At 32.4% G+C, this 16,277-nt stretch overlaps 1 protein-coding gene across 1 annotated transcript in view; it reads left to right on the forward strand.

Moving 5' to 3' along the window:
• The first annotated feature begins 12,868 nt into the window (after window positions 1-12,868).
• lab (labial) overlaps window positions 12,869-16,277 on the forward strand; it is a 68,815-nt gene continuing 65,406 nt past the window's right edge. The window contains exon 1 of the mRNA XM_065515070.1: window positions 12,869-14,311. Coding sequence (XP_065371142.1) covers window positions 13,099-14,311 — 1,213 coding nt within the window. The 5' untranslated portion in view covers window positions 12,869-13,098. The remainder of the gene's footprint in view (window positions 14,312-16,277) is intronic.

The raw sequence follows: 16,277 nt of genomic DNA on the forward strand, positions 1-16,277 counted from the left end.
TTGAATTAAACATGTAAAATTACATTGAAAGTAATATTTATAATAAAAATTATACAAAATATATCAAATATTTGATTCCAAACTAGAATTCAGCAGTCTAATAAAATTATATGTTTTCTCCTTGAAGCAAAAATAAATAATAACATCAATAAATATTAAAACACCCAGTCACATTTTTAATAGAATGTTTCGTGAAAGTAAAGACCATACATAGTAACAATGCGTTCCCAATTTTTCTTGACCGGGTCACATGTAATTTTAAATGGATTCTTAAATTTCAAAGGATAAACATTTCTCAAAAAACAAATATATAATATATTTCATCTCCAAATGAAACAAAAACTAAAAAGGTCTAGATTCTAATAAAGTTAAATGTTTTCCTATTGATTAAAAAAAAATTTCGTCCTAATTTTAGATTCAGGGGGAAAAAATATCACTTTTTTAGACAACTATTTTTTTGATATCTCATTTTGAGATTAAAAATATGTATTTTTTATATAATTTTTTGAAAACTGTTTATCCTTTGAAATTTTAAAGTTCATTTAAAAGGACAACTAACTAGTAATGTTAAACAGCCTAACTACAAAAGCCTTAAAGTCGATTTTAAGTCCATTAAGTTCACTATTATTTTAAATTTCGTACCATAAATCAAACTTCAAATATAATTTGAAATGTTGTTTTATTATTTTATAAAAAGCTTTCTGTTTTGAACTTTTATGTACATTTTGTTTTTTTAATTTTTTGAAATTTATTTTTTTTATTTACATTCATTGAAAAATATTTTCAATTATTTGAATGTATATGTTGAAAAAAGTTTTGAAGCTTTTTTCAAATAAAAACAAAAGATCTATTTTAAAATAAAGTCGACTTTAACAATAAATAACTTAAAAATTGCTTTCATAGTTAGGGTGAAAGTTTTATTTTGAGTACTCGATATTCAAAAGTGCCTACTCAATACTTTAAAAGTTACATTTTGAAACAGAAATACGCCATTTAATAAAAAATACAACTATAAAAGTTGAAAATAATTGACATGTTTGAATGAAAAATATTTTTATATCGACATACTTTTTCAATTAATTTGAATAAATATTATTTAAAACAAATATCAAAAATGGCGTTTTATATATATATTGTACTATTACATTAAACAAGTAGAGAGCTATATTCGGCTGTGCCGAATCTTATATACCCTTCACCAAATTATACTTCAAAATAAAACATTTAAATATTTTTAGGTAAACAAAATTAATTTTTTTGCATTTTTTGGAAAAAAATTTTCGAATTGTTTTTTAATTTTTTTTTTTAATATTTAGTTGAAAAGTTTTGTTGAAATCAATTTTCTGAAGACCCCAGATATCTTCGGGATCCAAATCTACAATAATTCTGTCAGACATGCTTTCGAGGTTGTCAGCAAAACCCGGACAACCTCGATATTTCAAAGGCCTTTGCAACGACGTATATAAAACCATAGTAAGTTGGACCTATAATGGGTCAAAATCGGAAAAATATTTTTTAACCCGATTTTTTTTTCACCAAATGTTTTTTTCGCTAAATATTAAAAAAACAATTCGAAAATGTTTTTCTAATTGACAGACATGGCTTATCGACTCCGCTATCTACACAGAAAAAAAAATTTCTTAAACCGTTTCAATTGAAATATTTGTCACATATTGAACTGGTTTCAATTATTTCATATTTAAATCAAGTATTCATTTGAATACTGGTGGTGTAGTGTATAAATATCGTTACCTTAATATAGAAATTCCCTAACTCGTGTTTTCTTTTTGTAAGCCCAGATTTTCGTTTTAGCCAATAAATTTCGACTTAAAAAAACACGAGTTAGGGCCTTTCTATATTAAGGTAACGATATACATGTATGATAATTTAATTAATTTTCAATCCCAATACGAAAAACTACGGAAATAAATATGTATGCCGTAAAAACTTTCGTCGTTATGTTGTTTGTTTTATATGTACCCTACATTCATCGTCGTTAGTTTGGTACTAATGGGGACTCCTGTTACATACATAAGTATGCTGTAATTGCATTGTCGGACTTTGAGTTAACTTAAAACTAGCTCATGATAAATCTGAAACGAATCACAGGTGACTAAAAAGCTAGCTCATTTTCCATTTCAGTTTTTTAATGTAATGCCAACTTCATTTTGAGTTAGCTCATAAATGTCCAATAGGGTATATAGAGCTACTAATACCGAAAATAAATATCCTATAGTATGACTAGTACACTTGTAATCGATACCCCGATAATTTCATTCTTTATATAGTCGATTAGATTTGAAAGGAACTTTATAGAGAAAATAAAAACAGTATATAGAATAAAGTTTGTATAAATTGTATTTTGTAGTTATAATACAGAAACCACCAAATTTCCACAAATATTATATTGAGCTAAGTTACGAAGTTCCAACTGAAAATTTAGTCAATTAACTTGAATGCATATTGGATTAAATGTTTGTAATAATGTCTCAATAAGAGAATACTTTGCAATTATAAAATATTGCATTATTATTGTTTAGGGTGGTTAAAATTCAAACAAAGCCATTCATTTTTGTTTTGTTTTATTCTTTTTATTTGGCAAATGATTAAGATATAAAATAGAAACAAAACACCAACAATAATATCCCAAATATATACATACATACATTCATGTTATATACTACATACCCAGCAGTTAAGCAAGTAGTCAATGTATCCCTTAAAGACAGTAATTGTCGCAAATGTCTTATCACTTGTCGGACTCCAATTTATATATTTTGGTCATTTGACTCTTGTGTGCACTTTGTAGTGCAGAGACAAGACAATTGGTTACTTTATACATCCCAAGTAATCTAGCGTGAAGACAATTGACACTTAAGTGTCTCTAAGTAATCTGGAGTGTAGTCACATTAAACGTTTTGTGAATAATTCGTACAAACTGGTTTTATACAAATTGTGTTGATATAATTCTCATACAGTTTATTTTTGTTTTTGCTTAAGTGTGTCTCTTAGTAACCTATGGTGAAATCACTTCAAACTTTTTTTTGTACTGCACTTTATTTTACCCACCAAAAGCGTTGACTACTTTCGATCAGCTATCAGATAGTCACAATGTAATCAAAAGGGTCAATTGACTCCCTGCTTAGGACATGCACGTGTTAAAATAACTAGTCAAGTAGCTGATCAAGTAACCAGTTACAAAGCTAGCAAGTTAACTGACGCTATGTAACCAGTATGTGAATCCAATGCGTTGCCTACTTTGGACCACCTATTAGATAGTCCCATTGTAATCAAAAAGAGACAATTGACCCCCTGCCTAGGACATGGCCGTGTTAAAATGACTAGTCACGTGGCTATTGAATTAACTAGCTCCCACCCTAAATGATGAGTAAAATCACTAGTTCGGTACTGTCTCCTAGAACTGCTGGGTACATATCCATACACATACATATATACATTTACACAAACAAACAACATCATGTTGCTATTAATTGGTGCTGTCCAAAAAAGTAATAGATCACCAACCATGCCAACCCAACACAAATGATAGAAAAAAATCCAACAGCAACGGCGCAGCAAAATAGAAATAAATTTAGTTTTTAATGGAAATGAAATAATTTTGAAGAAGAAAACTACAAATACGAGTAAATAAGATATAAAATACAGAAATAAATGGATGAATGTAAAAAAGAGAACAATTCAAACAAACAAACAAAAAGGATGAACACGCTCACATATGTAAGTATATGAGGGAAATTAGAATGAAGGAAAATAAAACTGAAGGATGAAAGGATGGATGGCATTTAAGTATCTTAAGGAATGGGTCAGTAACAAAACTATTGTGAAAGTGTCAATCAAAATGTTTGTCTCCACAGGAAAGAAAAGATATGTGAATATTTGTAGAGGATTTTAATAAACATATATTTATAATTTATAGGAGAACAATCTGAAAATTCATTTAATCTGACATAAACTACGAAGCCCTTTTGCTTGTCTACAGAAACACCTACAATATTTTGCAGGAAATGAATCCACAGCAATCACACAAGTCCAACACATAATACATACACAGAGAAAACAGATTCGTGACAGCAACCGAATTTGTTGCGAGTCAATAGTGATTACCTAAATTGTTTACCCAAAATTCATAAAAAAAACCCAAAACAATTCATCTAAATCAGCCCATTAATGAATGAGTTATAAGCGAAACACTGTAAAAATTCAGTCTCAAATTTCGGTTTTCGGACGGACTGACATTTTGTTCTACAATTTATTTAGATTTGCTCATATTTAATACCAAACATTTCTGATCAACAAAGAATATTTGGGGCAAATTTCATCCTCCTAAATCTTTCCCTCTAAGCCCTATCGTGCCTTCAACAGACAGAAGGTGTACTAGTACTTAAAGTAAAAATAGGATTTTATTAGAATATTTCTCAAAATATGTTAATTTTTGATTACATTTATTATCCAAGTGGCCTGAGACACGTTAATGGCCTGGGGTATTTGCGGGATATTTTGAAACATTTGTACAATATAAATTTATTCATCTTTCCCATCTTTCTGGCAACATATGGATTTCGAGCCAAAATAACTGCTCATTTTTTAAGCCTAATTTGGATACTCTGTTCTGAAGTAAATCATATCCCTGAGAGAGCGTTCTGCATCGATCGAAGCAAATAGTAGTCGGAAGGGGCAAGGTCTGGCCTATAAGACAGGTGAGGTAAAACTTCCCAACCACTGCATTCTAAATACTTTTAATCAGGTATTGCAACATGTGGCCGAGCGTTGTCATGATGGAATATTACGGTTTCATGTCTGGCCGCATGTTCTTTGCGTTTTTCGGCAAATGCTCGTTTCAAACGAATCAGTTGCATTCGGTATGATCTGGCCAGATTTCAGCAGCTCATAATATAGAGGACCCTTTTGCTTCCACCAAATAAAGAGCATTACCTTAGCGCCATGGATATTTGGATTTAGTGTCGATTCGGCTGGTTAGGATGGATCCATTTTTTATCGCAATTAATAATTCGTACATGATTTTCTTGTACATTGTTTCGGATACGCAAAATCGAGGTTTCTCAGCTTCAATTCATATGATATCCAATTTCCCAGCTTTTGGATGAACTGCTGACGTCTGATTTGCACAGAGAATTTGCATTCCAATAATGTAAAAATTAAAATATTATACTGGTGCCACCTATCAGTTTTAAAAATATCTGTTCAGATTGACCACGTAAACACACATGTACACAACACGTTTGTATGTATGCAGTTGTGGTTTAAAAACAACTGTCAATTTTATGACATCTTTATGCTCTAAGACTGCACCTACATAAAACATTCCATTTCATACCATTCGATCGAAGTGTCGTACAATCTATTCAGACTGATACGATACATAAATATAATGAATGCATCCAACAATGCAACCCACTGTGTTTTATTTGTGCAACCGACTGACGATTTGCATTCATCCATTCTCTCTCTGGCACTCATTTACATTTGCAAATTGTAAGTAAAGCTGTCACATGAGTAAACTCCATACGACAGCATAAACTACAAGTAGTCGTTAGTTGTAACTCTAAAAAATACTATAAACATGAAAATGGACAGACAGACGAACATACGAATATGTATGGATAAACTGACAGTCAGATAAATGGACGTATGGACAGACGTATAACGTAGTGTAGTGAAAAGCAGTTTAATAAAGGTGTATCTAAATTCCTACTCATATTTTATTGTATCCGTTTGGTTGTGTGTAAACTCTCTCCATAGGGAATTAAAATTCGAAGGAATTTCGAATTCGTGACCACAAAACACTCATACAAAATATCAAAGGCAACAAAAAAAATTAATATGTATATGAAAATAATAAATATAAAACGTAAAAATAAAATCTACTGACAGTTTAACAAGCAGATACTAGAGGGAGCATGTGGCATTTGTCGCTTTTATTGTTGTCGTTGCAATAGATTTGCAAACTAAACTCGCAAAAACACACAACTCGCATACAATGAGCACACAAGAGGGCGTAACTTTGCAAAGGTAAAAAGCAAAATTTTATTAATAACTTTTAATAACGAAAAATCCATGGTATTTGGTACTATCAGGGACGTAGGCAGATTAAGGTGCAAAATGTGTACAAAAATATGTGCGTCAAAGTTACGGAAATGGTTTTTATTGGGATGTTTTTAACCAACATCCATTTTTTACTCGAAATAATCAACTTTGTGGGATTTTCCATTTCAAGTTAGGGAATATGATTTTTAAATTGAATAATGAAATTTTTCCGTTTTAAATTCAGAAGAAAAAACAATTTAACAAATTAAATTAAAAATTTAACAAATTAAATTGTGAAAACTTTTATAAATTAAAAAAAAATGGACTTGGAGTAGAATGATTAAAACTCAATTCTGTATCCGACGTAACGTTATGACATATTACAATTTAGGAGAGATATGTACCTCTAAGCTCTCAAGATATGTCTAAAGTCAGCAATGACAATGTGCTTAACTAAAAATAATCAATACATCTAAAAAGTACTACTCAAAAAACCATTTAAAGAACGTTTTATTTATAATTTTAATAAAATGTTTCTAAACCACTGTCCATCAGTTATTATTTTCAAATGGTAGAAACATTTTATTAATAATATCTTAATACAATTTCACACTGAGTTGATTTCAAGTTTCATGGGTTCATTACTCCTAGGACTTATAATGTTAAAAAAATCACCAAAAATGTATTTATTATTCGAATGGCAAGACTTTTTATATTTAGAATAACATTGCGGGTAAATTTGTGTGAAAAAAATGCACCCAAAAAACAGTTATTGGTAAAAACACAACCAAATCACGTAAGACCAAGGAAAGAAAAGCTGCTGCAGAATTCGAATCACGTCATCAGGAAAATGTCTAGAGACGCGGAAACAGAAAAGCCATCTACGTCTAGAGCCGCAGAAACGGAAAAAGAACGCGAATCACGGCTTCAGAAAATGCGTGGCAGTACATCTTCATCGAGAGCTGCAGAGACACACCAACAGCATATCGAAAGTCTCGATCAAGAGAAAGAATAAATTTAAAATTGGCGACAATTCATTAAAATAAGGATGATGACTAAAGCAAATACAAGGACGTACTGATAGGCGCAATGAACAAACTTTGCTTACATTGCAGCGTTTTGAAGTTCCATAAGGAATCCCCGGGAATGTGCTGTTCGAAAGGTAAAGTTGTTCTTCCACCAATTATTGACCCACCTGAGCCGCTTCTAAGTTACATTTCCGGCGTCACTCCCACCCCCTTCAAAATATCCGAAAGTACAACTCATGCTTTAAAATGACCACCAGCCACCTTTAAAGTTCAAGGCCAAATGTGCCACAGAATTGGATCAGTGCTCCCGCTTCCCAATGATGATGCGAAGTTTCTTCAAATTTATTCCACTGGAACTGAAGCTACAGAGCCGAACGCTATATACAAACAATTTCTACACTAAAAAAATTATGATGTCAACAAGCTCAATGAGCAAATTCAGTTGAAACTGCCTGGCGAAACAATGAATGACAAATCGATTGACACAGTAATGAACGAAGAACAAGCCGTCAATTATACTACTGAATTTTTGAATTCATTGGAACCAGCCGGAATGCCACCACATGTATTAACATTGAAGGTTGGATCACCGATAATGCTTCTCGGCAACTTAAACGCGCCAAAATTATGCAACAGAACATAAAATGTTCACAAAAATTAATTGAAGCAACAATCATCGGTTTCAGATTCAAAGGCGAAGACGTACTGATTCCACGCATACCGATGATTTCCAACGAGGAGCCATTTGAATTCAAGCGGCTCCACTACTTAATGAACTAACTAATAACTATTAATTACTTAGTCCAGCCAGTGCCGGACGAAAAATTGTTTATTCATGGTTGTTTTGATTAAATTGGCATTCTTCCTTCTAGTATTTGGATTATTTCTGCTGTGTCCCTCCTTATTAATCGAGTGTTGCCACAGTTATCTAATATGTTGCGTGCCAGTGGGTTTGGGTGAATTTAATTTTTTTTAAATATTTTTTTACATTTTTCGTGATCTCAGTTTTTACAAGGGCACGTTTAGATCTTTGTGTATATGTATTCGCGTTTTTGATATACCAGGTGACAACTGTGATCATTCTTAAAAACTTTTTTTGACGTCTTTGGATTTTTTCTACATTTGACGCTGAGGCTGTGCCCCATAGTTGTATTCCATATAGAGATGCCAAACGGGGAACCCCGTTCCCAAAAATCCCGGGGTTTTCGAGATTTCTTAAATTTTTCAAATCCCGTTTTTCATCAATAAATAGGGGAAATTGTCTTTTTTGTGTGCCTTTTTCATGCATTTTGACATTCTACATGACCGAATATAGCAAAGTGATGTTCAGCAAAGTTGTTAAGCTCAACTCCTGCTACAGTTAATAAAGGAAAGCGGTATTTTTAGTTTTCCTTGAGTGGGGCTCTGCAAAATCAATTCTTCACCTTTTTTTTTGTAAGTTATCTAACAAAACTCAATTTAAATCCTCTTCAAACGAAATTGATTTTACCTCAGATGAGGAGCTCGAACAAACTGAAAATATTTCGATTGCTCAAAGGCTAAAAGATATTATTAATAAATGTAAAAACCCAAATAACAATAACGAAACCAAGTTATAATGTAGATTTGCAACTTGCAAAAGAAATAGATCACTTTATTTCTGAAGAAACAAGAAGAAAATACTTGCAGATTTTCTATAAGTATTTGCAAACGGTTTTGCCAATGTCAAAGATTTAATATGAAAGATGTTTTTCGGCAGCAGTAGGAAACAAAATTCGTTCCAGAATGGCAGACGAAACCATAGATGCAATAGTATGCTTTTTGTGTCTAATAAAATTTAATTGCTAATTTTCAAAAATCAGTCCCGATTAGCATCTCTAATTCCATAACACCATATCGGTTTTACGATCATGTTATAAAGTAGAAGTTTACAATCTAAACTAAGCGTAGAGTTTCTGTCAATAAGCCAATTAATTTGAATTGATTTCAATTTCATTTGAGTCAACTTTGCATCTATATGACTTTTCCATGTAAGGCGACGATCGAGAGGGATTTAACTTCCGATTGTTGAATTATTGTTTGGTTATTGATATGAATAGGGGGCATGATTCTCTACATGTGTACATTTTGGCTTATGTGTGTTTGTGGGTAAATTTTGACTCAATTTGTATATTAAACCATCATGTTATACTTTATCAAATGCTTGAGAAATGTCGATGAAGAGTGCAGAACAATATTTCATTTCTTCAAACGCTTTTCTCACAATATTTATAAGTCTATGGGTTTATTCGATAGTACTGTGTTTTCTTTTAAATCCAAATTGATGATTCGGAATACAATTGTTTTCAGTTAACATCGGGTACAACTTGTTCATAAGTATCTTCTCAAATAGCTTTGATATATGATTCTACTTTTGTGTGATCTTTTCCCGGCTTAGGTATCATGGTAACCAGCAAGGTTGCCAATTTAGCCATTTTCCGGCTAGATCTAGCGATTTTATTTTCATTTAGCCATAAAAAAATGGCTAGATTTAATCTAGTCGGAAGATCTAGCCATTTTATTTTGTCTTAGCCTTTTTTATTTTATACTTATCTCGAATATTTTTGGAATTTTTTAAAAGTAAAACATTATTTTTTATCAAATGACAAAGAAACAGTCTTTTTAAACAATTTCGTCTGTTGATGATTTGATGAGAATATTATTGGTTGTATGAAAACAGTCTTCGAAATTGTTTCCAAAGCAAACACATCAGGCATATTCAAAAATCAATTTTGCATTTTTTCAATGGATCCGATTTTGAATGTAAGTGAAATATGTTTAATTTATCAAAACGGAAGAAAAAATATTGTTATTACAATATTTGTCGCCATTTTCTCAATCTCTGGTTATTTTTCATCGTGACGATATACTTACAGGTCTCATACAAAAATTCTATTAATTGGAAGTATATCGTTACGAAAAACGATAACCGGATATTGAGAAAATGGGGGGGTTAATCTGCTAAATCCCATTAATACGAAGTCGGTAAAAATCATTATTCAAAACTGTCAGTATAACTATTAGTTAACACATAACCAGACTCCTGGTAATGGGGGCAAGAAATGTAATATTTATGAATTTGTATTCAGTTATTTTTGGGTTTTAGCCATTTCTAGCCATTTTTAATTCAAAATCTAGCCATTTTCTGAGCTCAAGAGTTGGCAACCTTGGTAACCAGTGAAACCTTCCATTCTGGAGGATAATATTCAAGGAGTAATATAGCATTAGAAATAAAAATAATTATTTTTATTGCTATCCGGGGTAGCTCCATAAGTATCTTGTTAGACCCCTTTCACACTAGGCAATTTAGTTGCGCAAGTCTCTTGTGTTTATAGATGCCAGAGGTAATGTCGGGTTAAGGAGAAGTAAATTTTACATGCTGTTTTGTTGTTGGGCAAGAGACTTGCGCAACTAAATTGCTTAGTGTGAAAGGGGTCTTACTGATTTTGTCAATACCAGGCGCTTTCTTGGAGTTTCAATCAACAATAGCCTTTTCGATCTCTCGAATCTCAAAACGTAGGGGTACGGCTGCTCCAAAATGGGGTACAAATGGTGCAAACTCAATAGTTTCATTTGATGTGTTCGGTGTAAATACTTGCTTCAAATGATTAACAAACAGATTCATTTTTTCAGTATCATTTCTTGCTCAACCACCACTTGAATTTCTCGAGGGAGGCTTACATATGACAGGTCTATTAAATCTTTTTGTAGCTTGCCATAGTGAATAATCCGATTTTGTAAATATTTATTCAAAGATTCCACTTTTCGAATTTCCAAGAGCTTTTTGAGTCTTTTTGTGCAATATTTTACCTTCGATTTGAGTTGGGGGGATCAGTGCAGTTGCCACTCTCTTCGAACTCTTCTTTTTTCGTTTATACGTCTGCAGAATAAATTCTATTATATCTGATTTGTCGGGGGCTTTGGGTAGCATGTTGAGCTAGCACATACATGGCGTATCCTGGAGGTGCAATTTTCACATACCCTTCGCAGGAAATCAGAATTAGGCCGTATTTCGGATGGCATCAAATCACATGAAGGTGACCGACTGAATCAAACTTGTAGATATTGAATAGTAGAAAAAATGTACGGAACATACCTACCCGAAAAAGGTGCATCCAGTGCCTTAAAAATCGCAAAAATGCTAATTTTTTTAAATGTTTTACCTTTTTTGCTCAATAACTGGATTACAAATGCAATTATGGACCGATCACCATGAAATTAGGTCGTGTGATTTGTGTCTATATGAAAGTTATTTATCATGAATTTTGTACTATTCAATATCTACAAGTTTGATTCAGCCACAAAAGAGATATTCCGTACGGTATACGAGATAGAACCGTGCTAAAATATAGAAAAAGTGATAAAAATCCACCTTGAGGAAAAAAAATTCGTATGGCCATTAAACTATTACGGCAACCAACTTGACAAAACTAATGATGCAGAAGTTCTTATTTTTGGGGCTACTTTCACGTGCAATTGTCAGAATTGAATCCCAAAGCAATTAACTGAAAAATGTTGTACTGTGTTATACAAGGTTCAGTAAAAAATTATTTTTTTCTAAAAACGTCAGAAATATGCAACAACTTCAAGAAAAAAGCTTGAAAACATGCCCTGGTTATAACAAAAAACAGTAATTTTTTTAATTTTTTTCTACCTAGTTTCAGTTAAAAATTCTCTATTAATGCATATTTTTGTGTATATTTTACATTTTATAGTGCAAGTTTATTAATGTGCATATTTTCGTTTTTTTTAAGTGCATGAAAATCTCAGCCTTGAAAATTTTTAAAGTTATCAAAGGTTTTTAAAACTTTAGTATGACAATTTTGTTTTATAAACTTTTGATACATTTACATATATTGTAAATTGGTGGGAGTTTAGTATTTAGTAGCCTAAAATATATTTTACAGCCCACATTGCTATTATATATTATAAAGTCCGGCAGTTAGTGTTAACCGCAGGTTATTTTTTTTATTAACCTCAAAGTTTCATTCAGTTGATCCACAGAACAATCAACAACACCTTCTCCACCAAATATTCGACGACCATGGTCAAACCAGTATTAGTGAATGTGCATAAGTGACTAATACCTGGCGCACACATCGGAACAAAAAAAAACAATTTGGACAAGATAAAATGAAGGAACATTTAACTAGAACGAGACAAAATATCAACACAATTCCAGGGTCGAGCATTCAACTGACACCAACAACCAGTGTGGTGCAATTTGAGGGCGGAGTTTTAGAATTCGTTATGTCCACAAAGATAACGTTGATATTGTTGTTGTTTGTGGTGGTGGTTGTTTGCTGACAGGCAGCAGACATACGGACAGACAGACATTGAGTGTTGGCTGTGCCGTATATGGGTAGTTGTACTTGTGAATCAGTTGTGAATTGGTTTCACGCGGGAATGACTTGTTTTTGTGCGCACTCGTTAGAATTTTTCATTTGAAAACAAAAATAAAATACAAACAAATTCTTGTTTTTAGATTTTACACGATCACAAACAAAAAATCAACGATAGAAAAACAATACGAAAAGAAGCAATAACTAAAACGTTTAAAGCGACGGTGTTCAAAAATAAATTAAACAAATTGTCGAATTGAATAGGATATTTTGTAACTGAAAACCTGTGGATATTTTAGTTACAAAACGGAAATAATTTATTTCTTTATCTCGAAAAGGAAATATGTGCCAATTTAAATAAAATAAAAAACATGTATAATAATATTCAATAATCAAACATACATACCTACATAGATATATCATTGAATTACATAGTGAAAACAAAATAATCAAAATCTTGGAACGACAAATAAAGGTGATAAGAATTGATACAAAATTATAAAAAGAATCAAATAAGCAATAGCTACAAAAATTTTAAAATTGTATAATTCGAAAAGTGTTTTTGTGTGTAGAGTGATTGAAACGAAAATTAATAACCTATAGCCGGTTATTAAAAAAAAAATACCCGGTAGTTTAACGCAAAAATGATGGACATTAGCAGCATGTACGGCAATCATCATCCTCATCATTCTAATACTTATCACAGTGGTGCAGCTGGAGTGCCAGACATGACCACAGTTGTTGCTGCCAATGCATACCCCAATGCATATTTTCCCAACTCATCGGTCATGACACATGGAGCTTTACATCATCAGCAAAATCATCATCTAAATAGCGGTTACAACGCCTATGACGGATCGTCGCCAAACTATTATCAGCAGCAGCAACAACAACATCAGCAGCAACAGCCTCAACAATTGACACCACCGCCCAGTCAGCCATCGGTCCAGGGTCAACCTTTATATTCCCACTCGCATTCACATTTGTTTAGTCCTACCGCGGCCGAGTATGGCATTACCACATCCAACACCTTGGCGGCAGCTACACCCTCGCATCCCTCCAATGCCAGTCATTCGCCCAGCGAAGCGGTCTACTATGAAAATGACTCGGTTCATGCTTACTATGCTACGGCCGCTGTGGCATCAGTTCCTCCGGCAACTACCAGCTCTCCCGTTACTGCTGCCAATGCCACGGCTCATGCAGCTCAAAATGTTCCTATGGATCCAGCCATTATTAGTTCGGAAAATGGTTTAAGCTACACTAACCTGGATTGTTTGTACAATCAAAACTCTCCCCATCAACATTCCAATCAAAACTCCTATCTGCCCGCTGAAGAGAAATACGCTTCAGTCTTGCATTCGCAATACACAATGGACGATACAATGATGCATTTGACTGCCAGCGCAAATAATACACAAAATCAACAGCACTCTCCACAATTGTGGTCACATCAACATCATATGTCTGCCACCTATGCCAATACATTGGATTCCAGCGGTCTGCCTATGGATTCATATAGTATGAATCCCCATTTACACCCCCACAGTATGCCACAACACTTACCTGCCCACAGTCAAGTTAACCCACAGTTGGGTGGCCAACAACAGCAATCATTGCTGCAACACCATTCACCACCCACCACGGCTTGTGTTAGTCAAAATTCAAGATCACAAAACGTAGTGTCGCCTGGTGGCACCACCACCACTTCAACGGCCTCTACATCTTCTGTGACCAGCACTTCGGGCTCCAATGGTGGCTCCAATAACAATACGTCACAAGCCAAATCTCCAAGTCATGGCAATAATTTGCCCACCTACAAATGGATGCAATTGAAGAGAAATGTACCAAAACCACAAGGTAAGTTTATTCCATTTAAGATCATATAAGTATATCATGATTATGGGTGATTTGAATTTGTACTGAAAATATATACATATATGGGCAATTCCACGAGAATCACTACCACGATTGAAAAGACAAAAACCCTTGAAACTTTTTTTAAGATGATTTGAATAGAAGAAAATAATAAAATGTTACTATGTGAAAATATTTAGATTTAACATTTTAAAGACAAAAATAATAGTTTAAACTGATTATATTTAATTTTTTAATGTTTTAGACTAAAATTGCAGCGAAAACTAGGCTCCGAATTAGCTTGTAGTATGAAATGAATTTGACTCTAATTGTTTTTTTGCTATTGTCAAATTCTTTATTGAAACCGAATATATATTTTCTATACATTTTTTAGTTTTTGTATACATATATTTACAGAATATAGTATATTATTTTATTATATGAGAAAAACCTGTCACGTATTAAATTTTATTTATTATAAAATCATCCAAAGACTGTTTTTATTTAAATATGACGGATTGTAAAGGAAAAATATTTCGTTTAGTGTAAGAAATTAAAAGAAAACATAACGCCTCTCACGATTCGAATATTTTCGCATATTTCTACATGTACCTCATAATGAGTTCCGTTTTATGTCACGTACGATATACCCTTATTTCGCTCAATATTTTGGACAACAATATTTCGAAAGAACTTTTTATTATTTTAAAATATAGTACCCTCTGAATGGAATATAAAGTCCAAATTATTTTTCAGATACTCTTATTTTTGCAAAATCTATTCCACTCTATAGGCGTACAAATGTCACGTACGATGATATGGAATTGCCCATATGTTGAACTCTAACTGCAGTTCAAAAAATATGTGGAACGACAAAAGCAATAAAATAGATTCCAACTACAGACAATTTAATTCAAATATTGTTTCGAAAATATGTATAGGTATTGTAAAAACTCACGCGTTTTGGAAACCACTCGTTTTACAGAACAGTTGCGAATGACATTGCATAAAATTAATTAATTCATAATGTCGTAACTTATAAGTATATTTATGATGTAGTAGTCCAACTATTATGTTTGGAAATGAGTTTACAAGAGAAAAATTTTAACTTTCGGTAAATTCTACAATACCTACATATATATATTTCCTATGGATTAAAATTTATCAATATTTATCGCGTGATGCGTGATCTGGATTTCAGAATCCATCAATACACGTTCAGTAAATATCGTGATACTGGATCGCGGTCAATATATATTGAACGTATAGCAGTGCCCATAAATTTCATATCCGAGGTATATTATGATAGGCATTGACCTAAAAATTTTTGGCTTTTATTCTCGTACGTATCTTTAAGAAAATTCTAAAGTGTAATTTTTAAATGCTTAGAATTTGTTAAACAGGATATTACAAGTTTGAAAATGGAGTTTCGAAAGACCGCAGATGCGAATGGTTAAACGTTATATTTGTTAAATAAAAATTCTCATCGCAGGTTTTATAAAATTTCCAAAATTAGTGCCTTGTATTTCCCCTTACATGTGACACAGAATTTTCGGAGGAATTTTTAATAACTCAAAAATTTCAAAAGCTTTTTTAGATTTTCTAGAATGATAATTCTGTATAGATTACGATTTCGTTATAACAACGCGTTTGTAAAAAAGAGAATCCAAAAGTTGAAAGTTGTGGTTGAAAACTCTTGTTCGTTTCAAAAATTATTTATATATTTTTGAACTTAAGGAAACTATAACTAATAAAAATATTGACCGTGAATTATTAAATTGTTGGTACAGTGTCATTGGCACAAAATCATTTGCTATATTGTCAAAATCATAAGCACTTAAGAAATAGTAAACAATGCAGGTCAATTTCATAGATTTAAAAAAGAGTTTTTGCCATATTTATAACACTGATATTTCCTCAAAGAACTATAATTTAGTTCTGTATTATTTTTTTTTTAATTTTGTAAACT

This window comes from Calliphora vicina, chromosome 1, assembly GCF_958450345.1.
Source record: "Calliphora vicina chromosome 1, idCalVici1.1, whole genome shotgun sequence".
Lineage (NCBI taxonomy): Eukaryota > Metazoa > Arthropoda > Insecta > Diptera > Calliphoridae > Calliphora > Calliphora vicina.